Consider the following 27,313-nt stretch of genomic DNA (forward strand, 5'->3'; position numbering starts at 1 on the left):
TTGCGGCCCGAATTACTTTCTTCTCCTACACGTTGATACTTTAACACATCACACTACTCGGTGGGGTTCTTGATTGTCATTTGCTTTAGCCAACCATCAGGTATGGCCTTACAAATTAATCTCTGATCATTTGAACCGAATCTCGTGAACGTCGTTTTTCGTTGGTGCAATGCAAATCTTTAAACCAAGTTCATTTAGAGTGGATTAAAATTGATCTCATTCATCTGAACTTCGAAATATCGGCGTTGGTGCACGCGGCCATGAATGTTTATTTTATTGAACTGTTGTAGTCTCAGACAACGTAGTGGTAACTCTGGTGCCATATAATCAAGGGGCTCCAAGTTCAATCTCTGGGTAGGGGCACATTAAACAGTGGTTCGAATCCAGACCTGTTCATGGGTGTTTGTGAGTGTCCATCAATTTGATCATACATCACCCATCCCCATCTTCGCAATTAGCCAAGAATAGCGGGAAAGCGAGGTAAAATATGCCAAACCACAAATGGTAAAAAGGTGGTACTTTTTTCAACCCTGCAAAAGGTGTTTTAATTGCTAGAAAGACAGAAGTCCCAAGTTCGAACCATGATCATATGCGTGTATCTCACTGTCACGATTAATCCAAGAGGTAAGAGTGGCATAAAATAGTGCAAATATAAATAACTTGTACATTGTAATTTATTATTTATAATAGAAATATTTTTAAGCAAACTGAATTGTAAATACATTTTTCATAAGAGAATCATCAAGAAAGGTTATTTATGTTAACTTTTCATTTGTTAACATTGTCAAGTATTCTATGGAATTAGGGAAACTAATTGTAGCGAACTATTGGAATAGTCTTTTAGGTAGTGTTAATATAATATTATACGTTTACAATGAAGGTTTATTTATTAACATATTTATAAGAGGACATAGGTGATCAAAGCACAATGTCTCTCACCACACAATTCACGAAGTAACATAACGTGAGAAAATTGGTGCATTTAAAGAAGAAACTGAAATTTTCGTGACTGAGAATGTGTAGCATTCACGCAGGGAGGGCGTACCGTGAAAATTGACCAGAGTAGCACTTCCTCCACCGCAGAACTGAGTAGGAAAAGACGTAGCATGTGGATGCACCAGAACTGCAACATCTCATTCTGTACAGTTTTGAACTGCGCAAACAAGACGTAACATGTAAACCGGCCTTAACTTTCTAGAGCAAGTAGCTCCCATTGTACTTGTGAAACAAGTTTTGGAGCTCCTACCAAGGATTCAACCAGAATACTTGCACCTAGGATGAAAGCACTAAGTAGCTGTATAGATCAGCTTCCCTATTTGACCACAAATTTATTATTTTTTTAAAATGTATTCTGTCTTCAGCATACCCCTACCTTCATAATAGGTATAATTCTAATATTGGCAACAACAATGAATGAATTCAATTAAACATTTTTAGACTGCAAAGCTTATATGTAGAAAAAACAAACTGCATAGAAATATTGACAAAAAATTTATTGCATGTTTAAAATGTTGAATATTACATGCCATTTAAAAAAAATTAAAAAAAGCTTTAAAAAGTTACAATACAAAATTTTAAAAAAACAGCGTGAGAGATAAATTTGTACTATTTGTGTGACGTTTTCAAAAACTGTTAAGCAAGTATTTACATAATGTACACTACAGTTAAAAGCCATACTGGACTAGTTTTTCATTAAGTGTAAAATAGAACTACGTACTAATACAGATGCAAGAACTTGTAATAAAAGCTTATGTGTCATTAAAACAAAATGCAGGGTAAATAAGAACAATCAACATGAAGATCACAGCCTAGGTCTCTTCTTACTAGACCAGCTGTGACCTTCAACTGAAATTGCACATTTATCAGACACTGCTTCAAAATTGCCACCCACTGGTGTACCTACGTCTTCCATGCTGCGCTTTCTATTGGAGTTAGCAGTTGGAGATGTCTGTTTCAGTGTCTCCACATCATTGAAAATAACTTGAGCGCCTCCTCCAACGGTAGGTACAATATCAGCCTGTAATAAAAGTAATTATAAGCTCACAAGCATAATAAGACATAAGCCATGCATAAAAGTCAACCTAAACATACATCTGATACACTGTAATTTAGTAGGTTACTTTCCCTACCATCCAATCACCTTGTCCTAGTTCCCAAAGCATTCAACATTAAGACAGCATACAAAGAAGCAGCAACCACTAGATGCAGTAATACACACACACACAAAGGAAAGGAGCCAGACAATGGGAGAAGATACACAATTGCAAATATTGCTGCAGTGGCCTTGCATTTAATTCCTCAGAGGGGACATTTCATTGATTACAGTTCCACTGCAACAAGTATAGCACTAGTCTCAAACATTTTTGGAACTTAAGGAAACACTGTTTTCTTACTCTTGCAATTTTATATATCTAGTTAAAAGTTTATCTGTTGCCCAGCATCAAGATATGCAATTGACTTTTCCTGGTAACCTTATGTCAAAAATGATAAATGGTAGTAATCAGGGTGTCTACAATTTCATCTTTTTCGGTCTATTTCTTCTCACACCGATGATGCTATGAAATTAGCGAAAATTTTGAATTTTTCTACTGTCCGGTGAGTGTTTCCTTTTACCTTATTTGATTTTTACTTAGCCCTTTTGGCCCTCCTTGCTTTTATCCATTATATATATATATATATATATATATATATATATATATATATATATATATATATATATATATATATATATATATATATATATAAAAATCAAATAAGGTAAAAGGAAACACTCACCGGACAGTAGGAAAATTCAAAATTTTCGCTAATTTATAGCATCATCGGTGTGAGAAGAAACAGAAGACTGAACCGGAAGTTGGGGTCCTGCAGAGTTGCCAGGTCCCCATTGAAGAAGAAGCGGTGCGTAGAACGAAAAAAACACTGTTTCGTCACCAGGCTCGTCGTAAACTGTGAGTGTGTAGGATGAGTTGGGAGGGCGGGAGGGTGGGTGAGGGTTGGGCATTACTGGGTGGCCTTGTTCAGGCCAGGTGGAGTGGTTGCACTCATGGCCGATATATAGGCCCTCTCCCATCTTTTGCGAACAGAGGTGTTGGCTGGTTGGGGTAGGAGGTGGATGATCGCTACCCGGAAGCAGTCGTTGAAACTGATGTTGTGGTGGTTGGTGTGGACGGCGACAGTGAAGTCAAGGTTGTGGGTGGAGGAGCGGTGGTTATTGATGCGGAGGTTGAGGGCCATTGATGTTTCCCCCAGGTAAAAATCACCACAGATGTTGCAGGTGAGGATGTAGATAAGGTTTGAGGCATGGCAGGTCCCTTTGGGATGGAGGGTAAATTTGCCAGTGGCCGTGTGCACCTGGAGGGTGTGAGAAGTGATAAGGATGGGACAGGTCTTGCACCTGGGTCGGTTGCATTTATGGGCAGGGGGGTGTTGGATGTGTGGTGAAGGAGTGTTGTGGACCAGGATGTTTTGGAGGTTAGGGGGGCGTTTGAAAACCACCCTGGGTTTGTCGGGAAATATGTTTTTGGTTTCGGGATCACTGTGGAGGATTGGGAGAAGAGAGTGCAGTGTGTGCCTGATTTTGTTGAGGTGGGGATGATATTGGGTGATGAGTGCAGGTGGGTTGGTGGCAGCAGGTTTCTTGGTGGTAGTGGTATGTGAGGCAGCTCGTGATATTTGCTTGGTGACCAGGATGGAGGGATATCCACGGTTAACCAGGGCCTGGTGTAGGCGGAGGTTATAATTCTGGCGGGAGGTGGGTGAAGTGTTCAGGCGCTGTCCCCTTAGGGCCAGAGAGAATGGAATTGCTTTTTTGGTGTGGAACGGGTGGGAGCTGGAGAAGTGTAGGTATTGCATGTGGTTGGTGGGTTTTATGTGGATGGAGGTAGTCAGGTTTCCTCCCTCGATGTGCACGTCCACATCCAGGAAGGTGATCTGGTTGGGGGAGTGTGTCCAGGTGAATTTTAGGGAACGGAGGTGGTTAAGTTGGTCCAGGAAGGCTGACAAGGATGGTTCTCCATGTGTCCAGAGCATGAAGATGTCGTCGATGAAGCGGAGCCAGAGGAGGGGTTGGAGGGGTTGGGTAGCCAAAAACTCTTGCTCAAGTTGGCCCATGAAGAGGTTTGCATAGGATGGGGCCATTCTGGTACCCATGGCTGTACCTCGGATCCGAGCTGCCTCACATACCACTACCACCAAGAAACCTGCTGCCACCAACCCACCTGCACTCATCACCCAATATCATCCCCACCTCAACAAAATCAGGCACACACTGCACTCTCTTCTCCCAATCCTCCACAGTGATCCCGAAACCAAAAACATATTTCCCGACAAACCCAGGGTGGTTTTCAAACGCCCCCCTAACCTCCAAAACATCCTGGTCCACAACACTCCTTCACCACACATCCAACACCCCCCTGCCCATAAATGCAACCGACCCAGGTGCAAGACCTGTCCCATCCTTATCACTTCTCACACCCTCCAGGTGCACACGGCCACTGGCAAATTTACCCTCCATCCCAAAGGGACCTGCCATGCCTCAAACCTTATCTACATCCTCACCTGCAACATCTGTGGTGATTTTTACCTGGGGGAAACATCAACGGCCCTCAACCTCCGCATCAATAACCACCGCTCCTCCACCCACAACCTTGACTTCACTGTCGCCGTCCACACCAACCACCACAACATCAGTTTCAACGACTGCTTCCGGGTAGCGATCATCCACCTCCTACCCCAACCAGCCAACACCTCTGTTCGCAAAAGATGGGAGAGGGCCTATATATCGGCCATGAGTGCAACCACTCCACCTGGCCTGAACAAGGCCACCCAGTAATGCCCAACCCTCACCCACCCTCCCGCCCTCCCAACTCATCCTACACACTCACAGTTTACGACGAGCCTGGTGACGAAACAGTGTTTTTTTCGTTCTACGCACCGCTTCTTCTTCAATGGGGACCTGGCAACTCTGCAGGACCCCAACTTCCGGTTCCGTCTTCTGTTTCTTCTCACACCGATGATGCTATAAATTAGCGAAAATTTTGAATTTTCCTACTGTCCGGTGAGTGTTTCCTTTTACCTTATTTGATTTTTACTTAGCCCTTTTGGCCCTCCTTGCTTTTATCCATTATATATATATATATATATATATATATATACACACACACACACACACACACACACAGAGGAATAGGGTTAGAAATGGTGCCAGAAGGGTGGATAAATACAAATAATGAAGGAGACAGTAAACACTTACCACACGAATAGAAATAATTCAATATTTCGCGATCTGAGTCGCATTTTCAAGAAGGTAGATAAAAGATTGACGACACTTTGAGTAGAGGCACAGAATACTGACCGTAGCGAGATGCAAGATGCAAGACCTGCCCCATACTCATCACCTCCCCCACCCTCCTGATCCCTACAGCGGCAGGTGAGTTCACCCTTCACCCTAAGGGCACCTGCCACTCATCCAACCTAATTTACACCCTCATCTGTCAAATCTGCGGCAACTTCTACCTAGGCGAAACCTCCACCCCCTTGAATCTAAGGATAAATAATCACCGTTCCTCCACCCAAAACTCCGATTTCACAGTTGCCATCCACACCAACAGCCATAACACCACCTTCAATAACTGCTTCCGTGTTGCCATCATCCACCTTTTACCCCCCCGCTCTGACATCTTTCCGCAGGCGATGGGAAAGGGCCTATATAGCAGGCATGCACGCCACTATACCCTCCGGACTAAACCTAGCCAACCAGTAACTCTTTCCTCTCCTCCCCGAAACTACCCACCCACCTTACAGTAGACACTGGCTAAAGTATTTCATGTTTCCTTTCAACTGTTTCTGGCAACACTGACCGTAGAGACACTACGGTCAGTATTCTGTGCCTCTACTCAAAGTGTCGTCGATCTTTTATCTACCTTCTTGAAAATGCGACTCAGATCGCGAAATATTGAATTATTTCTATTCGTGTGGTAAGTGTTTACTGTCTCCATTATTTGTATGTATATATATATATATATATATGGATAAAAGCAAGGAGGGCCAAAAGGGCTAAGTAAAAATCAAATAAGGTAAAAGGAAACACTCACCGGACAGTAGGAAAATTCAAAATTTTCGGGCCCTTCCGGTTCCGTCTTCTGTTTCTTCTCACACCGATGATGCTATAAATTAGCGAAAATTTTGAATTTTCCTACTGTCCGGTGAGTGTTTCCTTTTACCTTATTTGATTTATATATATATATATATATATATATATATATATATATATAAAAAGGGGGATTGGTTAAGGCTTGGCTAGACCTTTGTCTTTAGGGCAGTTGTTTTTGAATGTCCCTCTTCACTCCAAAAAGTGCTACAATATTCCAAAATGTGAGAAACATGTCTAATTCCTTTTAGAACATTGACATGAATCTTCATGTGGTTGGCTTTCCCTGTAGCCTAGATATTCTCAATAGTTTCGTGGCTATGTCAGTTTATTAAACTATTGATAATATCTAGACAAAAGCAAACTACATGAATACTCTCGAAGGAATTCTAAGCACATGTAATTTTTCAGATTTTGGAAGGAAGAGGAAAATTTAAAAATATCTGCCTTGGCAGCTGAACCTTAAGCCCAATCTGCTGATGCTTCAAAATTTTAGAAGAAAAAAATAATTTTAATAAAAGCAATCAAGTTAACGTTAGTTTTAGAAATCTACTAGTATGAACAAATCTTACCTTGTACAATTTTGTTTCTAGCTCTCCGGCTGAGTCTTGTTCATGGGTTGTTAAGCAATATTTTGATACTTTGTTATTAGCAACATCTTTCACATCTGTGAGCCTGGTTATAGATTTCTTCTTCTTCATTTGTGGTTGCATTACTGTGCCCAATTCAACTGCCATGGCAGGCCTGTGATCCAACCATTTGTCATCACCAACTGATCGTGATCTGCGGTGCCGTGGGTTACTAACCCCAACTGCCTAAAATCGTTAAATTTCCTAAATGAGCATGATAAAGCAAACCAACAATGAAATTAAAGAAGTTGACTACAATGAGTCACATGTATAATTAGGGATGGAATTTTAAGGGGTGACCCAAATGTCATCCTCCCTTCCATGTAGTACATCCTGGAGTGCATTTTCCAGTGGGGCTCATATGGTGTCGTCCATGTAAGTTTGTGATTGCTAGGGGCATGCATCTTTAGTTTTTGATGATAACAAGAAATGTGAAATAACACACTGTAATGTTCATTTTTCATGTTTTTGAAATGTGTGAGGTACATTTTACTAGCATCTTTTGCCACAAAATTATGCCAAATGCAAAAGCTCTTAAATGCGAAATTGAGAGTTTATTTACCAACGTGACATTTTTTGAAGTCTGAATTATCCTGAGTGTTATGTAAATTATGGAAAATGTATATTCTGCTGTAAATATTTGAGAAGCAAAAACGCACTCCTTTATACAGGAACAAACTTAATACTTTAAAACTACAAAGGATGTTGCAGAGAAGGTGAGACTAATTCCTGTATAGGAAAACAGTGACCTCCATTGGCTAGCAAATGTACTAGGGTGAAAATTTGGTTCTTAGCTGCCGATTGAGACCAAAATGAGCACAATATGTCAAAAAGTTGTGACTGCGTAGCAGTTAAAAGACAAGCATGTACATGGACCCCTCCAAGAATCATTAAAATGAAACAAAAAGATTACAAACCACAAAATTTTTATTCAGAATCAGCCATATCGAGTAGACATACATCTTTTTCAAAATAGGCACCATTGACAGCTAAGCAAGCGTCCATACGCTCCTGCCACTTTGTGAATGTCTTTGAAAATTCGTCGTCATGTAGCAAACTGAAGAAAACTTGCGCTGCGGTGATCACTTCTTTGTTCGTCATGAAATGACGACCACGTAAAGCAGCCTTTAAAAGTGGAAATAGCCAAAGGTCGCAGGGTGCAAGGTCCAGGCTGTATGCTGTATGTTATGTGCACTTAGCTCTCTCAGACATATGCCTATCATGACGAATAATTGCTGCAACAGTATTCACTAGCGTCTTGTTAATCACGAACGGTCTTTGTCCAGGATGCGGAAGCAAAGTGCCTGATTCGCGCCCATCTTCGAACAACTTGTGCCATCGGTACACTGTGGCTCTTGATCGGCATATGCCTGTTGAAACATTGCATATGTTTCCGCAGCACTTTTCCCTAAACGCCAACAAAATTTTATGGCATGTCGCTGTTCATCTTGAATACTCATCGTGAAAAGCAATGTTATACACAAAAACCTGGAGGGGTAAAAGAAACACGTTCCACGTAAATCAACACAGCTGCTCACTAACGTGGTTTCGCAACAAGGGACAACTTGCTACGGAAACAGAATGAGTCATCCTACATGATGCGACTAGTGCCAAAACCATAGGCAGTGTTGCCAAGCCAGGAAAAAATCTGTCTCACCTTCTCTGCGACAGCCTTTGTACATAAATGTGCTATTAGATGGGAAATGTTTAATTTGCATAATAAGTAGTTTTTAAAATCAAATTTAGGGTTTTATTCAACATCTTCGAACATCAAAATGTCATTTTATATACTCTTTTTGATCCTGAAATGTGCCTACTTTTTGTACCAAAATGTTGATCTTTTATTCACCATAAATGTGTGGCTCTAGTGATTGTCCCTTCATCCATTTCATCTTATCTATCGTCATCTTCACAATTAGTCAAAAAGAGGCAGAAACGTGAAGTAAAATAAATCAAATCATTCATTCATTCTATTTCTATTCAATCCTTAATCTGCATTTGCTTTTTCAATTACTTATGGACCAATACATTCTTACTGATTAAGTTCAGATATAAAATTTACATGGGCTGAGCAATACCGCTTTAAACCGATACTCATACGAATGCCAATACTCTTACTGATTCTCAGATACCGATGCTTGAAAATTGTAATAATTAAAAGTTGTTCTAGTGCATACGTAGCTATTTCCAATTAGAAGCATTGATTTATCAGAGTACTGCTTCAAAATATTCAAGAATTGCATAAGTTCCTCTTGTGTAATTACAAAATACAGTGTTCCAAACAATATTGTGCAAAATTAATGGAAACTTGGGCGTGTTGCATGGCATTTTTGAAGCCCAAAATGCCGGAAAACTATGAGTAGTGTTTGGTAAATAAAATGCAACTGATACTTTCCAATAGATACATTGGCATCGGCTCAGCCCTAAAATTTACTACGGATGGGACCAGATTAATTAGCACTGTATTGGTCTCAAGTATAGGCACATCGGTATACACCTGAGGATAATATTGTTGATCTACAAATAACCTGTACAGGATTCCCATTAATTTTGCCAAACCAGATTTCCTCACCCTTCCAGATACTTCGAAAAAACTTTCCAGACCATTCTATGATGCTTTGACATAGTGTCATCAACTTTGCATGTAAATCAAATTAATTCTACATTGTTGAAAATAAATGAACAAAAAATAAAAATACTGTATTTTTTTTTGCAAAAATACCTACAATCAAAAAGCTCTTGCTGGATCAAAATGTGAATGTTTTTTTCAGTCAACCTCGACAACTACAAAAAACATCCAATTTCACTGACTTTTCCAAGATTTTCAGGTCAGTGCTTAGCATACTGCAAAATTCTGCTACTTTGTTATTTTTACAAATGTAAAGATATGATTCACATAGCTTAGTTTTATAAAGTAAATGCCTTAGAATGCACGTTTTCAAGCAATTTTACCAACATGCATTTATCAACCTACATCAATACAGTACAGATTAATCTCTCATCTCTACTAAGGATCTTTACCTTTCTGCTTGATGTTTTTGCTGGTGTGTTAACAGCTTTCTCTCGTGGGGTGTTTGTAGCATCCGACAATGGACAGCATACCTCTGAACTTGCAGTACTTGATGGGGGCAGTGATGTAGTGTCATCAATCAGAATTTTCTTCATCTGTTGAATCTTCCTCTCTCTTTCCCATATCTTACTCTGAAATAAATGCAACACATCAATTAATATATAAGCAAGCATGCACATTAGGATTACGACTCTGGTAGAAGAATAAATGCCAAAATAACTAGTATTGCTCTGTAATTCCATCTTGCATTACTTAATTTAGGTATTTTCTGAAACTTCACTTCAGGATGTCCTCCTGTTTCTTCAAAAAAGCAGAAAATCAGACTTGAATGAAATAGAAATTTCATATCATTACGCCATCCTGCTGTTTCAGTAATCTCTTATTTGCCATTCTCGAAATTCATCTTGAGCTGCTTGTAGTTCTTTACAAGTTCCAGGATAAATGGATATTCGATATTGGACAATGTGTTGTTTCCTCCAGGTTCGTCATCAATTATGCAAATCACTGTCAAGAACATGATGTTCACAACCAATGAACTGTGGTTCTTCCAGTTTATCTTGAGCAAACATTCTGTAACTGAATTACAATCCAATTCTTTCTTCCACTGTTCACATTTGTAGTGTCCGCAACAATCATCTTTATACTATTTCATAAATTGTATTCATCGAGAACAGCTGTTATTCCTTTAACAACAGTATCCGCTTTTCCATCTGGTAGATCTAGTGCTTCTAACTAAACTTCTCTTCGTTCAATCTTCAACAGTAGCACTTCATATTCTTGGTCATCAATACGTTTACCATCAAAATGCAACGATCAGTTTTCTATGTGTAGTGTTTTCTTCATTTCTTTTCTAAGTTTAACAGCTTTTTTAATGGTGGACCTGTAAATACCAGATTGTGAAGGTGTCTCAATGTCGATCTCATCTTAACTGTCGGAAAATGCTTGCTGCTTTGCTGGTTGATAACTTTGAAGATGTTACTAAATTGGTTTCAGATTTGGTTTTGTTATACTTCTTCCTTGTCCTTGTACTGTTCATCTGAATTTTCGGACTTCATATTCACTCTCAGTCTCTGATGTTTTGGAAGTTGACGTAGTATTAGTTTTTGTTGGTGGTGGTGGTGTTGAAGTAGGCTGCAAGGGCGTTTTTCTTCTTTTGGATGGATGGATGGACAGTTTTGGAACTCTCAGCCTTCCCAGTTGTATAACCAACATGTCCTTTGCTTTCGATCTAAAGATGATATAACCTTCTGTCCTGACTGCACAGCCATTCACCATTTTCTTTTGCGATGTCAAAAACTTCATTCAATTCCTCGTTTTACACATTCATCATAGGTGTTCAGCACATTATTCAGTTTTGCTTCTACGACTTGAATTGATAAGATTGGGAAATTTAATTTATTTTGTCATAGACTTGTTATTCATGATGGTTGCGGTAAACGCGGTTTAAAATTACTTACGTGAAATTTAGAAGATTTCGCACTTCCGGTTGCACAATTTAATGGTTCAATCCTATCAATTTCGAAGATCCACTGTCTTCATTCTACCCTTTTGTGAATGAAGACAGTGGATCTTCGAAATTAATAGGATTGAACCATTAAATTGTACAATGCGGAAGTGCGAAATCTTCTAAATTTCACGTAAGTAATAGACTTGTTACTTCTTTCGCAATTTCCTTTCACGTTCTTACCTTCCCCTCATGGATGCTCCAAGGAACAGGTAAGAGACTAACAATTTGGATTTTGAGTGGTATCCTGCTGTAGTTTTCCAGTGATTGCTCTTCTAGTGGAACAATTCTTTTCCCATGTGATTCTTAAAATCGTACTAGATTTTTCGTCCAGATCACTTTTTTTTTTTAAAGTGGTAGAAGCACTTTTCTTATAAGACATTATGATACAAATGATACTTGGCGATTGGAATTATTGCGGAATAGTTTGTACTTCAACAAAATAATGGCCAAGTGCACAATTATACACAACATGCCACACTACAACGTCACAAAATGGCACTACACAGCTTCAGTTTTCTAAGTTCCTTTGTTTCCCAATGCAGCATGCGAACAATGTTTGCCGAATAGTCTGCACAACAGTGCTCTTTCGAGTTGCGAGAAAGATGAGTGCAGCTCACCAGTGTCACAGAGAAGGCAAGGAGAGGAGTCATGAAATCAGAGGAGAAAGATTTGCAGTCTAAGTAGTTTCTTTTTTCAAAGCAAAACTTATTGCAATCAGCATGTTACATGCATTAATTAAAGAGGTTAATTAAGTCAATCATTTTCAAGAAACACATGCAAACATCCAAATCTGTATACTTTATATCAGTCCTTTATCAGTACTAACAAAAATTTTAAATTGGTCTATACCTATATTTTTTTCTTCTTGTATGTACGTATTGAAACGTCACAACAAAAAACTGTGTTTTTATACTTGTAATAACCGTAGACTACAAGAGAAATAATTCTACCAGCCAGGGACCTGTAACGTAACGCAATTCATTGGTATTTGTCACCGTTCCGCGTTATTTCCGTACCGGGTACCGCGTACCGGCCCAAGTGCTATGGACCGTTCCAAGGAAAATACCAGAACCTCTTGGTAAGGCGAACAGTAACGCTTCTGCTATACCGTTCCGTTCGTACCCGAGAGCGTTTTGGGGACGACAGCTTTGGGTACACAGAGTGGAACGTTAAAATACCCGTACCAGAAAGCATGGAACTTGTTCCTTATCTGAATGCCGGTTCCGTTTACGGTACATACCTCTCCTTAGAATCATACCGGTACAAATTCATGATGGGTATATCTGAACTTCAGGATCGGGTACAATTGTAACAAAACCTATTTTCAACAAATCAAATGGGTATTGAATGGATCAGAAAATATATGTCACGTAACTCTTCATTTTAAAACTTTCATTGTTGAATTCTTGAAAAATCGATAAGAACTAATTAATTGAGGTTGTAGGCAATAAAATATAAATTGTATATATATAAATAAATATGGAATCGTGAGATTTGTTACTAATAATGTTATTTTTATATAACCAATACACGTAATATTAGGGTGCAAGGTGAACATATTAAAAAAATATATTTTCAAAGAAGATATTGAAAGTTCGACATGATGATAGTTTATGTAATTAGAATATTACCAACTAATAATACATGTGGAAAAAAGGGAAAGTTAATGTACGCCATATTGAGAAATGTTACCATCTAAGTTACAGATCTTAAATTCGGGTTGACCTGCCATTGCCAATCAATATGATTTTGGTAAAACTGGAAATTAAACGCCATATTGAAAAATGTCACTTCTTAAGATAGAGAAGTGAAATTCGGTTTGGTGGTAGATCTTGCTAATTAGTGCATGTTAAATCAACATGATTGTGGAAAACCGGAAGTTCATGGACGCCATATTGAAAAATGTTACTTCTTAAGATAGAGAAGTGAAATTCGGTTTGACGGTAGCTTATGTGAATTAGAGCATGGCAAATTGACATGATCGTGGAAAACCGGAAGTTCATGGACGCCATATTGAAAAACGTTACTTCTTAAGATAGAGAAGAGAAATTCGATTTGGTGGTAGATCTTGCTAATTAATGCATGTTAAATCAACATGATTGTGGAAAACCGGAAGTTGATGGACGCCATATTGAAATATGTTACTTCTTAACCCTTAGTTCGCCGCCGTAACACATATGTTACAAAAAAAGTATGTCCCTTGTAGCCGCTGTAACACATATGTTACAAACAGCTTTAGATACAATTGTCGAGGGTTTGCCACACTTATATTTGTATATTGAGGTTGAAACACTGACAGTTCGTTCGGGAACTTGTTTTGCAATCTTGTTTTGAAAATTTCAAATTCCCCCCCCTCCTTTCTCGGAATATGTCACGTGTTTGGGTCACCCAAACACGTGTTCGCTCTTCAGTTGACAAGACACAATAAATGCTTGGTATTTACGATGCTGTTTTCCTCCAAGCTTCCAACGCTGTGATTTAGTACTGATAAGGCACACATTCGTCTTTCTGGTGATCCAGCTGAAGTAGTGGCGGGAGGGGGGGGGGCAAGGAGAGAGGGGATTGGAAGAGGTTTGGCAGGTGTCAGCTTTCTGTCGCCTCTCTGTTAGAAATGCAATGAAGCTTGACGATAGCCAGAGGCCAGAAGCATGAGTCTAAAGCGTGCGTCTATCCAGAAGTATAGACAAAACAAACGATTGCAAAGGCTCCCTTCCCTCCTCTGTTAGGAAAGGCCTCACCATAAAACAGTTCGTATCATATAACAGCTCATCGATTTCCCTAACGCACAATCCTTTCCTTCCGGACATATTTCCACAAAGAGCCGAGTCAACGGGGAAGAAAGATTCACAGTAGCTACACAAGATGCAAGTACGAACGAAAAAAAGCAAAAGTTCGGGTTTTCTCCCCAAAGTAGCTGGAGAAGAGGGGGCAAAGTCCACATTTTTATGATTTTTTCATTGAAATTCGGGGGATGCAGCCCCCGCTCGTAACCTCCCCCCCCCCATGGTTGGGGCATCCAAATTTTACATGGTTGCATGCACTGATCTTCTGCCTGCAAAACAAAAGTTATCCGAAGTAGATTGGTCCCATGGTGTCAGTTATAACAATTTTATGAATAATATGCAAATCGGCTAAAATTCGATCGAGTTTTAAGTTTTTCCTTTATTATTCAAATTGTATTGCACCCACGAACATGAATCAAGTTTCATTCTGTTGCGGAAGGTCTATTCTTTGAAAAAAAAAAAAGCAAAAGTTCCGGTTTTCTCCCCAAAGTAGCTGGAGAAGAGGGGGCAAACTCCACATTTTTATGTTTTTTCATTGAAATTCGGGGGATGCAGCCCCCGCCCGTAACCCCCCTACGGTTGGGGCATCCAAATTTTACATGGTTGCATGCACCGATGTATTGCCTGCAAAACAAAAGTTATCCGAAGTAGATTGGTCCCATAGTGCCAGAGTTATTACGATTTTTCTCCATTATGTATACGAATTCAAATTTCCCACTCAAAGCCTCGGCGACACTGGGCTTACTTTCGTCAGACCGCGCGGCGTACTAAGGGTTAAGAAAGAGACGTGAAATTCGGTTTGACGGTAGCATATGCTAATTCGTGTATGGCAAATCAACATGATTGTGGAAAACCGGAAGTTGGTGGACACCATATTGAAAAATGTTACTTCTTATGATAGAGAAGTGAAATTCGGTTTGGTGGTAGATCTTGCTAATTAGTGCATGTTAAATCAACATGATTGTTGAAAACCGGAAGTTGATGGACGCCATATTGAAAAATGTTACTTCTTAAGAGAGAAGTGAAATTCGGTTTGACGGTAGCCTATGTGAATTAGAGCATGGCAAATTGGCATGATTGTGGAAAACTGGAAGTTCATGAACGCCATATTGAAAAACGTTACTTCTTAAGATAGAGAAGTGAAATTCGATTTGGTGGTAGCTTATGGGAATTAGACCATAACAAATCAACATGATTCTGGAAAACCGGAATTTGGTGGACGCCATATTGAAAAATGTTACTTTTAAAGAAAGAGACGTGAAATTCGGTTTGACGGTAGCATGTGCTAATTCGTGTATGGCAAATCAACATGATTGTGGAAAACCGGAAGTTCATGGACGCCATATTGAAAAACGTTACTTCTTAAGATAGAGAAGTGAAATTCGATTTGGTGGTAGATCTTGCTAATTAGTGCATGTTAAATCAACATGATTGTGGAAAACCTGAAGTTGATGGACGGCGTATTGAAAAATGCTATTTCTTAAGATATACGAGTGAAATTCGGTTTAATGGTAACTTATGGTAATTAGTGCATGGCAAATAAACATGATTGTGGAAAACCGGAAGTTGGTGGACGCCATATTGAAAAACGTTACTTCTTAAGACAGAGGAGTGAAATTTGGTTTGATGGTAGCTTATGGGAATTAGAGCATGACAAATGAACATAATTCTGGAAAACCTGAGTTTGATGGAATTCATATTTAATTTTTAATAAATAAAAACTAAATCGACCCTCAAATGTATTTCTTTTTCAACATGGCGTCTATCAACTTCCACTTTTACAGACAGCATATGCATTGTCCATGTTCGAATTAGCAAGCACAATAATCTAACCGAATTTCACTTCATCTTAATAAAATGATTTTTCATTATGCCGTCCATCGACTTTCGGTTTTATAATATCATATAAATTGACCATGTTCTAATTAACATAAGCAACCACCAAAGGAAAGTAGAATATTAAAGTAATTTTTTTCCGTTAACGTCCGGTTTTCCCTAATCATGTTGATTTCCAATGCAGTAATATCCATAATATCATAAAACCGAATTTCTGTCCTCTATCTGAAGAAATAACATTTTTAAATATGACATCCATCAACCTCAGGTTTTCCAGAATCATGTTGATTTGCCATGCTCTAATTCCCATAAGCTACCTTCAAGCCTAATTTCACTTCTCTGTCTTAGAAAATAACATTTTTCAATATGGCGTCCACCAACTTCCGGTTTTCCGGAATCACGTTGATTTGCCATGCTCTAATTCCCATAAGCTATCTTCAAGCCGAATTTCACTTCTCTATCTTAAGAAGTAACATTTTTCAATATGGCATCCATCAACTTCCGGTTTTCCACAATCATGTTTATTTGCCACGCTCTAATTCCCATAAGCTACCTTCAAACCGAATTTCACTTCTATATCTTAAAAGGTAAAATTTTTCAATATGGCATCCATCAACTTTCGGTTTTCCACAATCATGTTTATTTGCCATGCTTTAATTAGCATAAGCTACCGTTGAACCGAGTTTCACTTCTCTATCTTAAGAAGTAACATTTTTCAATATGGCGTCCATCAACTTCCGGTTTTCCACAATCATGTTGATTTGTCGTGCTTTAATGAGCATAATCTACCTTCAAACTCAATTTCACTTCTCTACCTATTTTAAAAGTAATGGGGCCTACTTACTGCACATGCCTCCTAGTAACAGGTTGCCTGAATGACGAATATCGACCTTCTGCGCAGGTCGTTGTAATTAGTATATTATACATGAGCTTGTTGAAACTAATTGTTTCTATTGTTAATAGTTTGCTAGAGTGACGGTCTTCAAAATTTTTGCATAGCTGATACCATTATTAACAAATTAATGAATGATAAACTAGATAGCATTTATACATATTTTTCGGATAAATAATATCCAGAAAGATCACGAATTACTTTTTTCTAAAGTTATTATAATTAGTTTTAAACAAAGAAGTGTATATTTATCGGTATTCCATTTGCTGCTGTGGAATTTTGATTGACAGTAAACTGTTATGATACGTACTGTAAGTTCCTGTTACAAATGTTACCCGCTTCATCCATTCCTATCCACGTACCGGTATTTTAATAACAAGCGCTGGTCATAGTGCTTCAGTACCGGTTACCAACTTGTGGTTCCATTTCGTACCCGGTAGCCACCGTTCAGGTACAGTACGTACGGGTACGATCGTACCCGTTCCATCCAAGACCCGTTCCACTCAGTACCTGAAGCGAATGGGTCGTTGAGTAATGGTACACCTAATTTACCCAGGTTGTAGGTAGGTCCAATCTGTCCGGTACTGTGTGGAACGCCAATGGCATTGTAACGCATATCGATAGTTCTGTTCGTAACTTGACAGCGTTACAAGTTGGGTTACGTTACAGGTCCCTGCTACCAGCTAATTCAGGAGGAACAAACTATATACAAGAACAATGAAAGAAGGGAAAAAGTTGATGAAACTGGTAAAATAGAAACTAAGAACACTGATAACAGATTATTTATAAATCTTACGGATGTTGAAGTACCTGATGAGTATATAGAAATTTTTCAATTTGGAATGAAATTTTCAGTTGTAGTGCTTATATACTAGGGATGGGATGATATGAAATTTTGGCCGATACTGATAAAGTACAGATATAAAATTTACCGATACCGATATTCTACAGATCCGATATAAAATTTGAAATGGTCCTGGAAGAACCCGAAAGGTTCATTGACCTCCTTAATAAATGTGTGTTTCAAGGTGACTGCAGTGAAAAAGAAACTGCATATTTAGACATTTACTTTTTTAGAAAGTATGGCATGGAGATTATCTATAAAAATTACAACAAAATGGCAGAATTTTGCACTAAATTATCAGATATTTATCGATATATCGGATCGGTAAAATAATCTGTAATTTTACCGATATGCCTATATCAGCTGATACCGATAGAGTACAGATTAATCGGTTCCATCCCTAATATAAATACAGTGGAACCCTCAATTTAGGTTTTCCAGGGCCTGTAAAAAAAATTAATACAGGCTAGCACAAGAGGGGATGTAAGTGTGGGTAACAAACTACTACACACTACTACACACTTGAATATATTAATTTAACAACAGGAAAGATTATAAATTCCTAAGGAAAAAAGAAAGACATGCACTGACAATCAGTGGCGAAAAACGTGACCCTCTTTCGTGGATAGGGGCAGTGGATGACTGCTTTTAACTGCCACCTACTAGGTTCAATTTATAGGCATCTGATTGTGTGGGATTTCTGTTTACTCTGTATACTGGTAATTTGTTGCTAATTTTAGAAGTCTCAGTCAAGGGGATTACCATTTATAGCATGGGCGGCGCCAGAAAATTTTGACTGGGTGGGCAGGTTCCATATATTGATAAATTAGGGTGGGCAGGTAGAAAGCATAGATGCTTTTCACTAACATAAATGGATAATTGTTGGCTTCATTGTAGTAATAATTAATTTTTGGTTGTTTATATTTTATTTTTAGGTGAAATTTTTAATGATTCTCTCTCTTTCTCTACCCCCTCCCCCCTAACTTAGTTTGTATTTCTTTTCCCATTTCTCTTTGCTGGTGTACATTTTCTTATTTATCCTCTGCTTGTGTTCTCCCCCTTCTCTTCTCACACACATATGTGCGTGCATATAATATTTTCATAAATTCTTCTAATCAAATTTCTCATCTGAATTCTCTCTAATCACTACACACTAGAAAAAGGTGGTGAAGGGACTCTATGCAGTCACCTATTGGCAGGTCTTGGTGCAGGCCCGTAGCCAGGATTTTATTTCCAAGGGGAGGTGCTCATCCTTAATCAGAAGCAGTCATTTAAAAACGAAGAAGTTGGGAGGTAAGAAGTCCTGAAGATGAATTTCTCACTATATTACAACTTATTACAGAAGATGTTTAATCCTGCTAAGTAAATAATCTATCCTGTGTCAGTCTTGCTTGACAATCTCCTTACTTCTCTCTCATTTAGGTCCCCTTTTCTTTCATTGTATCTGACTGACCATGCTTTCAACTGCTCACTGTGTACTTCGCTTTGTGTGGTGGATATATTGTCTTATCCCTCAAGTTAATAAGAAATTTTTCACATAGCCTACTACTGCATTTGGTGAATATACAAATAACAGTAGGGTTGTACCACAGGTAAGTTAATTTATTAACTTATCTGTGGTTGTACTGTTTAAATCATACGAAAGTTATGAAACTTGTGGAAGAAATTATTTACAAATGAAAAAGGCAGCGAAAGTTATTAGGTTACAAGAAGTTTACAAATATGAAACCAGCGCCATCCCTAAGAGAGGGTCAAGGGTTCCCACTACACTGAGTGAAGCCGCTTAGTAGCAAAAATATTTGAAACTTAATTTTAGCATAACCGGTGGAGGCACATAGTGGTTTGGATTCCACTTTAAACTGCAGGTCCAGTCTTCATTACTTAAAACAAACACTCAAATGTAATTTTAGCATTTTAAATTCAGAAAGCAAGTTATACTAAATTAGACTTTTACAGTTGCACAAGTTTCAACTATCCTCTTTTATTTGCCACCACAATTAATGTCCTTTACAAAACGAAATATCTTCTTTCTTCTTTCGATACAAGACACATGCTATGTGTACATTATACATATATGCATTTAAGGATGGCGACAGAAGGTATGTAAACACCAACAGTGAAGATTTGTTTTCTCCATAATTCACATGAATGAGCTTTTATATCTCGTTACAATATTGGTAGTTTTCAACTGGAAAGAGTGTTGGTTCCTAAATGATCTTTTTACTTAGATCACAGGAGTTTTCCAAATTGTGTGTGTGTATGAATCTTTGCCTTTAATTAATGCCTCAATGTGGAAGTTTTAAAACACACATGGAACGCACATTTTTTTTTCATTCTATATTAAACATTTGCAGCATAAAAATTATAATTTTCACACAAGATATCACTGAAAAATGGTAAAAATAAAGGAATTTGCTCAAAATGAATATTGAAAAATCGATGCCATTACAGAAGCGACCACTTCCTGATGTAAATCTTCATGTGGCGAAAAGAGATGCTCGTTAGGGGTCAATAAAAATATGCTTAGCGCTTGGGAAAACTTTTACATACTGTATTGTGGAAATTAATTGACCAAAAAATTCATCACATTTGATCAGGATAGTTACGTAGTAATTCTTCTCTTGTTCATAGTACTTTGAAACAATTGAAAAGAGTTTCATTTATTTACAATTATCACATCACCATAGGCATCGACTTTAGGGGAAAAACACTTTCTGCCCTAAAAATTCCTCAAGAAGTAGGCTATGTACATTTTATATAATTTGCCCCTCTCCCAAATGTTTATATAAAGTTGCCACCCTCTGATTATCATCATACTATCGAAGTAAAACACCCACTACCCAAAATGCTAGGATAAGGAAGCCTCGAAGTTCTTTTTCATACCACATGGAAGTAACGTGTTTTTATTTACGCGTTTGGTTGTTTGAAGATATTTGTTCCATTCTGTATGATTTTGTACTCTTCACCTCAGAAAACATGCACTTTGGCTGTAGCCAGATATTGCACTACTTCTAGCCATAGAAGTATGAACTAGATCATGTTTCAAGTTTTAAATAAGACATACATTTGACAGGTATTATTCATGAACATATTTTCTAACGATTTTCGTTCTCTTACTCAGTAATGTAAATCTAAAAACAGTGAATGAGCAAAACTTCTTAGAGGATAATATGTGACTTTTTCTAGAGGGGACAATATTCATAAGAAAAATGTGCATGGAATGAAGACAATAATATACTTATTCTTATTGAAGCTTTCATATTTTGCTAAACACTTACATCTTGAATTTGTTTGGGTGGGCACTTGCCCACCCTCACCCACCTGTTGCACCATCCCTGATTTATAGTTAGATGTTAAGGGGCAATCGTCTTTATACACTAAAATCTAAGTATCCTGGATTCAGTTCACAGTGCAGACATGTAGAATGGTTCAGATCTTACTTTAAACTGAATGCATATCCAGTCTCAATATCCCATCAGCATATAGTGAACTCAAAACAAGCTTTGTCAATCTTGCACATATTTAGACATCAAAATAGGGGAATTGTTATTTAGGCTCAGCAGGATTATATTATATCTAGCGTTGTGTTCATTTCCTTCCTGCTCTGAGGATTCAAGATGTTTATTATTGTGTTTTAACTCCTTGCTTTGTGTCTGGTGTTCGTGATTCATAATCGAAGAAAAACAGCCTTGCGAGGCTGCAGATTTAAAACAATGCCATTTTTCTCCTTTACATTGGATGAGTCATTGCTGTTAGAAGCAGATATCGGCAAGTGACAGCTTTGTAGCCAGCAGACAAAACACCAGTGCTGACAGCAACCGCCAGACAATGAGACCAGCTGGAAAAGAGGGGAGGGGAAGTTCAAGGAACAGGTGGTGGAATAAAAAGTTCCTTGTTATTTTAAGTACAAGGCAGTTGTTGAAGATAGAAGTTGGACTACAGTGCTCTTTCTTTTTATCGGTAGTGCTCATTCCTGAACCAAGTTGGAGAGGAAAAAAAACTTATTGCTTTACACACTTTCTCATGCTGTCAATTCTGCTGACACACTAGCAATATTGCTATGTAGTTAGCTGCATTAAAAAAAGAGAAACAGGTTGAATCCTGCAATTATCACGTAGCCATGCACACCAATGGCTGATTAATGAGATCGTGTGGGGGAAGTTTGAGACTTTTTTTTCACTTGTCACATGCTATGTTCATTGATTGTTTATTTCCAGGAGTGATTGCTTGTTTCAGATATCAAAATAAGGGGGGGGGGGTATTGGCTTTTAACCTTTATGCTAATTGTTTCAGATTTCACATGGAAAGCCCCCCCCCTCCTCCTCCCACTCTCACCTTTAATCTGTCCATTGAGTGCACAGGAGCAAGAAATTCGGGGCAGAAACACTGCTCTTTGTAATAGTTGCAAGACTAATAATGATACCTAGGGGCATGCATATTTCGTTTTTGACGAAAAAACGAAATTTGAAAAAACACATTGTAGTGTTAATTTTTCATGTTTTTGAAAGGTGTGAGATGCATTTTGTGACCATATTTTGTCACGAAATAGTGCGAAATGAACTGCAAAGAGCGAAATTAACTCTCAAACACGAAATTCAGGGTTTATTCACCGACATGACAACTTCTGAGGTCTGAATTATCCTGAGAGTTATGCAATTCCCGGAAAATTGATTAATTCTGCTGTTAATATTGGAGAAGTAAAATTGGACTCCTTTACACAGAAATAAACTTAATACTATGTTAACTACATAAATGTGCTATTAGAAGTGAAATGTTAATTCTGTGGAATAGTGTAGTTTTTAAATCAAATTTAGGATTATATTCACAATTTTAAAACCAATATGTCTTTTTATATACCACTTTTCATCCATTTTTTCACCGCTATAACACCGATATTTTATTTTATTTACCGCTTTTGAACCTGAAATTGACTCAGTTTTTGTACCGAAATTTTACTTTTTTATTTACCAAAAATATGTGCCTCTAATGATACCAGAGGAGGGGAAACACCCCAGGTTTAGTAGTCTGCCCCCGATGAATGAGAAAAATATATGCTCTTTTGGCCCAAATATGCATTTTTATGGTATTTAGATACATACTAAATATTGCTGCACCCCTCTCGTCTCCAGGTGTATTTTTTTTCCTCTTATCACTGTACAACACATGAGTCACATGAGTGAATAGAAAAAGCACTCTGCCAACTCTGCATAGTAAAACCATTCTCTGCCCCATGCAGAAGAATGTGTGTTTTGACAAGATGCATTTTTCCATCGGTGAGTAAAATATCACCCATCTGCCCATAGTAAAAAAAAATAATCACATTAGCTTGTGAGTTTTCTGCTTCATTCTGATAACCAAATGATACATTTGTGAAAAAACTTCAGATTAAAAATAAATGAAATTAGACTAGATCCAATATTACTCCCTGAGAAATCTAAACAACTTTCCATTAAAAGGAAAAGTACAGTTCTATTCAATAGCAGATAACCGAGGTTGGTGAAATATTTTTTTCCGTAGCCAACATTGCAAATGAGAAGAATGGAAAAGTTTTCACGAACAAGTTTTACTCCTCCTGCTTCCCTGAGAACTAGGAAGGATTCTGTAAATGTATGGGTAAAGTGAATGCTGATCAAGTTCTGTTGTTAATTTTCCATGTGCCTTTTTGTTGAGAGGGAAAGGCAAACAAGACACATCAGTCACACTTAAATTGTGTTCAAACCCTAGTGAAAGCAGCATTGACAACAGTGCACCTGTTCTCCGATCATGAGGTAGAAGGATTGGCCAATTTCATATTTACGTGGCATGTTAGAAGTGCTACCCCACTTCCAGTCTGGCAAGATGGAAAATTGCGATGAAAGTCCTATTACACAATGTAACAAAAAAATATTTTTTTTCTGTTCCTGGGTAATAATTGTTATTTCCTAATTCCTTGTGTTCCAAAAGTATAGAAAATGGCTATTATTCCTCATAAACTTTGTTTTTGTAGCCAGGACAATGATGTTTTGAGATTTACACTTTTCCAGTACACGTTTTTTCTCATTACGAATAAAGAAGATAAATAACGTGTCATATTGCACGCTGTAGCAATATACTGGTCTCCCCTATAACTGAAATGGACAGGTCTTGGCATTCTACCAGCAACAATAGTGCAAATCGTGCAGTTTGAAACGGTTCATTGTCGTCCTAGCTGCCTAATTAGATACACGTTTACAATGGCATCAAGAGGCTGCAAGTATATGGCAGATGAATTTTGTTATGTCTGTGGCCATTTTATCAAGAAAAGAGGAAATAAGTACTCTGTGAAAGCATCTGCTAAAATGTGTGAAGCATACAGAGCATATTTCGGCATGTCTGTAGGGGAACAAGACAAAACCTGGGCACCTCATTTCACCTGCGAGAACTGCAAAAAATTCTGGAAGGTAAGATGGAAAATTAAAATGTAAAATTTTAATAATTTCAATTATATATTAAATATTTAGGGTTTTCTTGAAGAGGCCTAGAATTTTTTGTTCATTTCAAATGTATTTTGAAAAATTACTTTTACTAACACCTTACAAGTTTAACATTTAATAAACTGCTATATACTTTATTTTTACCCACATTAATGTTGAATTGTACATCCTGTTTTGTAAGTTGCTTGTGCACCTAATCAATAGTAATGCACCTAAATCACAAGGTTTGGGTGCAGTTGTGCACCTGATTGACAAAGTTAATAAAAGTATATAATTTTGTGCATATTAAATATATATCTACATATCTCATATGTGAAACATGTTGTGGAAATACACATTAGTTTATTTTTGTCTTTTGTCTTTTGCAGGATGGTACAGAGGAGAAAAGTGGGCCATGAAGTTCGATATCCCAAGAATTTGGCGGGAACCCACTGACCACTCAAGTAATTTCTACTTTTGCATGTTGGATCCTTCCAAACGTCGGGCTGGAAAGAATGCGCAAGCTATTATATATCCGGATATACCTTCGTCCATCGCCCCTGTGCCACATTGCCCTGAGTTTCCCATGCCCACTCCTCCGGAGAAAAAGCTGCCCTCTTCAGACGAGAGTAGTAAGTCAGAGAGTGAGGAAGACATTGATCTTGATACTTACAAACCTGTACTACCCCAATCAAAAAGATCTTAACGACTTAATAAGAGATCTTGGTCTCACCAAGTCCAATGCAGAACCCTTGATCCAGGCTTAAGCAGTAGAATTTATTAGATGAAAGTGTGCAAATAACAGATCAGAGGAAGCATGATCAAAGTTTTTCCAGCTTTTTTCATAAGTCAAGATGGACTCTGCTTCTGCCACAATGTCACCGGTCTGTTTGAAGCAATTGGAATTGACTTCACTCCAAATGAGTGGCGCCTCTTTATTGACAGTTCGTCCAGAAGTCTTAAAGCCGTGCTTCTTCATAATGGAAATACATACCCGTCTCTTCCTATAGTTCACTCAGTCCACCTCAAAGAGGATTACAACAGCATAAAGCGATTGCTAGATACCTTGAAATATGATGAGTATGGATGGGAAGTCATCGGAGACTTCAAAATCATAGGATTTCTAATGGGTCTCCAAGGTGGTTTTACCAAGTTTCCTTGTTATCTTTGCCTATGGGACAGCAGACACATCAAAGCGCACTACAACACGAGGTACTGGCCACAGAGGACAGAGTTCTCTGTGGTGAAAAAACAACGTCAAGTGGGAGCCACTGGTAGACCCCCACAAGGTGCTAATGCCTCCACTCCATATTAAATTGGACCTGATCAAACAATTTGTCAAAGCTTTAGATAAGGAGTCAGCAGCCTTCAAGTACCTTCAAGACTTCTTTCCTAAGCTGTCTAATGCAAAGATCAAAGTCGGTGTCTTCGTTGGCCCACAGATAAAGAAGCTTTTGGCGTGCGAAGAATTTCCCAAGAAGCTCAGTGAGAATGGAAAAGCGGCTTGGAACAGCTTTGTCTTAGTGGTTAAGGGCTTTTGGGCAATCATAAGTCCGAGAGCTATGTGGAACTGGTTGAGACTCTGGTGAAGAATTACGGCAAAATGGCCTGCAGGATGTCCCTGAAAATTCATGTCCTCGATGCTCACCTTCATACATTTAAGGATAACATGGTAGCGTACTCGGAGAAGCAAGGCGAGCGTTTCCATCAAGATATATTGGACTTCGAACGTCGCTACCAAGGCCAGTGTAACGAGAACATGATGGGAGACTATATTTGGGGGCTGATTTGTGAAAGTAATGTACAGTAAAATCGTAAATCCCGGAAAACTACTCATTTTTAAATCTTTTGCAATAATTTTGTTCTCAACTAGAGTGCAAATATATGTCACTTTTGATGTATATGTGTTTTTTGTTTTCTTTATGTAAATGAAAAACACGAATTCGTACATTTTCTCATTGAAAACAGGTGAAATTCAAAAATAACACTGTCCTGGTCACAAAAACAAGGTTTGAGGGGAATAATAGGCATTTTTTATGGTTTCCAGCCAGAAGCCTTTAGGAAATAAAACTCACTACACAGGAACAAAAATCGTGTTACAGGGTGTTATCTAACATGGCCTTTTGAAGGAACCTGGATGGCTGAACATATTAAGCGGGTTCCGCTGCAATGCTTACCTTGTACTGATGTCTCTGCTCCTTCATTTGTTCTTTGCAGACTAGAACTGCCTTCTTCTTTTCTTCAGTTATCTTTCCCACCAACCTGTGTTTCTGATTCTCTTTGTCCATTTCAAGTTGCCGGTTGGATAACTTCAATTCTTCACTCTGTAAAATACATTGCATAAGTTAAAACAGCCAAAGTAGTAATGATGAAATTAATAAAATACTTGACATTGCCTACAAGAAAGAGTAAAATTTAATATGTCAAGACTAAGTTTGAAACTACCTACACAAGCAGAACAGTTGATAAGCACTGAAGACACACAAGATATTACAATATGTTGACTGTCGCATAAATGATTAGGTGTTTAAAAAAAGAATCTTTGAAAATATTCACCAAGTTACAGAAATATTCCAAAATTTGCCTATTTTTCATTCAAGTGTTGCAATTTTTTTCTGCAACTCTTATGTATCTGTTCAGAACTCATGGTGTGAGGTACTACTGCTTTTGTAAATCTCAGAAAACATGAGAAACAAATCATGGCTGGTATACAATAGTTAGTCACATATTTAAGGTAAATAAAAGATCAAGATATCTGTACAAAACTGGGCGTATATAAAATGGCATATGGTTAAAATGGTAAATAAAACCCTAAATTTGATTTTAAAACTTCACTCATTACACAAAATTAACACTTCACTTCTAATAGCATGTTATCCGAGTATTAAGATTCCTGTGTAAAGGAGTCCATTCTTGCTTCTCAAATATTTACAGCAGAATTAATCAATTTTCTGTGATTTGCATTACTTACAGGATAATTCAGACCTCAGAAGGTGTCGCATCGGTAAATAAACCCTAAATTTTGCATTTTGTAGTTCATTTCGTAACAAAACATGGTAGCAAAATGCACCTCGCACCTTTCAAAAACATTAAAAATTAACACCAAAATGTGTTATTTCACATATCGTGTTTTCGTCAAAAACTAAATATGCATGCTCATAATAGTGAAACAA

The 27,313-nt window shown here is 38.0% G+C and overlaps 1 protein-coding gene across 1 annotated transcript in view; it reads right to left on the bottom strand.

Moving 5' to 3' along the window:
* Positions 1 to 1,478: 1,478 nt before the first annotated feature.
* The window catches only part of pav (kinesin family member pavarotti), a 55,367-nt gene continuing 29,532 nt past the window's right edge, over positions 1,479 to 27,313 (bottom strand). Inside the window, exons 12-15 of the mRNA XM_083141657.1 lie at positions 26,318 to 26,464; positions 9,799 to 9,978; positions 6,721 to 6,963; positions 1,479 to 2,017 (exon numbers count right to left, since the gene is read on the bottom strand). Coding sequence (XP_082997783.1) covers positions 1,802 to 2,017; positions 6,721 to 6,963; positions 9,799 to 9,978; positions 26,318 to 26,464 — 786 coding nt within the window. The 3' untranslated portion in view covers positions 1,479 to 1,801. The remainder of the gene's footprint in view (positions 2,018 to 6,720; positions 6,964 to 9,798; positions 9,979 to 26,317; positions 26,465 to 27,313) is intronic.

This window comes from Lepisma saccharinum, chromosome 1, assembly GCF_977018435.1.
Source record: "Lepisma saccharinum chromosome 1, izLepSacc3.1, whole genome shotgun sequence".
Classification (NCBI taxonomy): Eukaryota; Metazoa; Arthropoda; class Insecta; order Zygentoma; family Lepismatidae; genus Lepisma; species Lepisma saccharinum.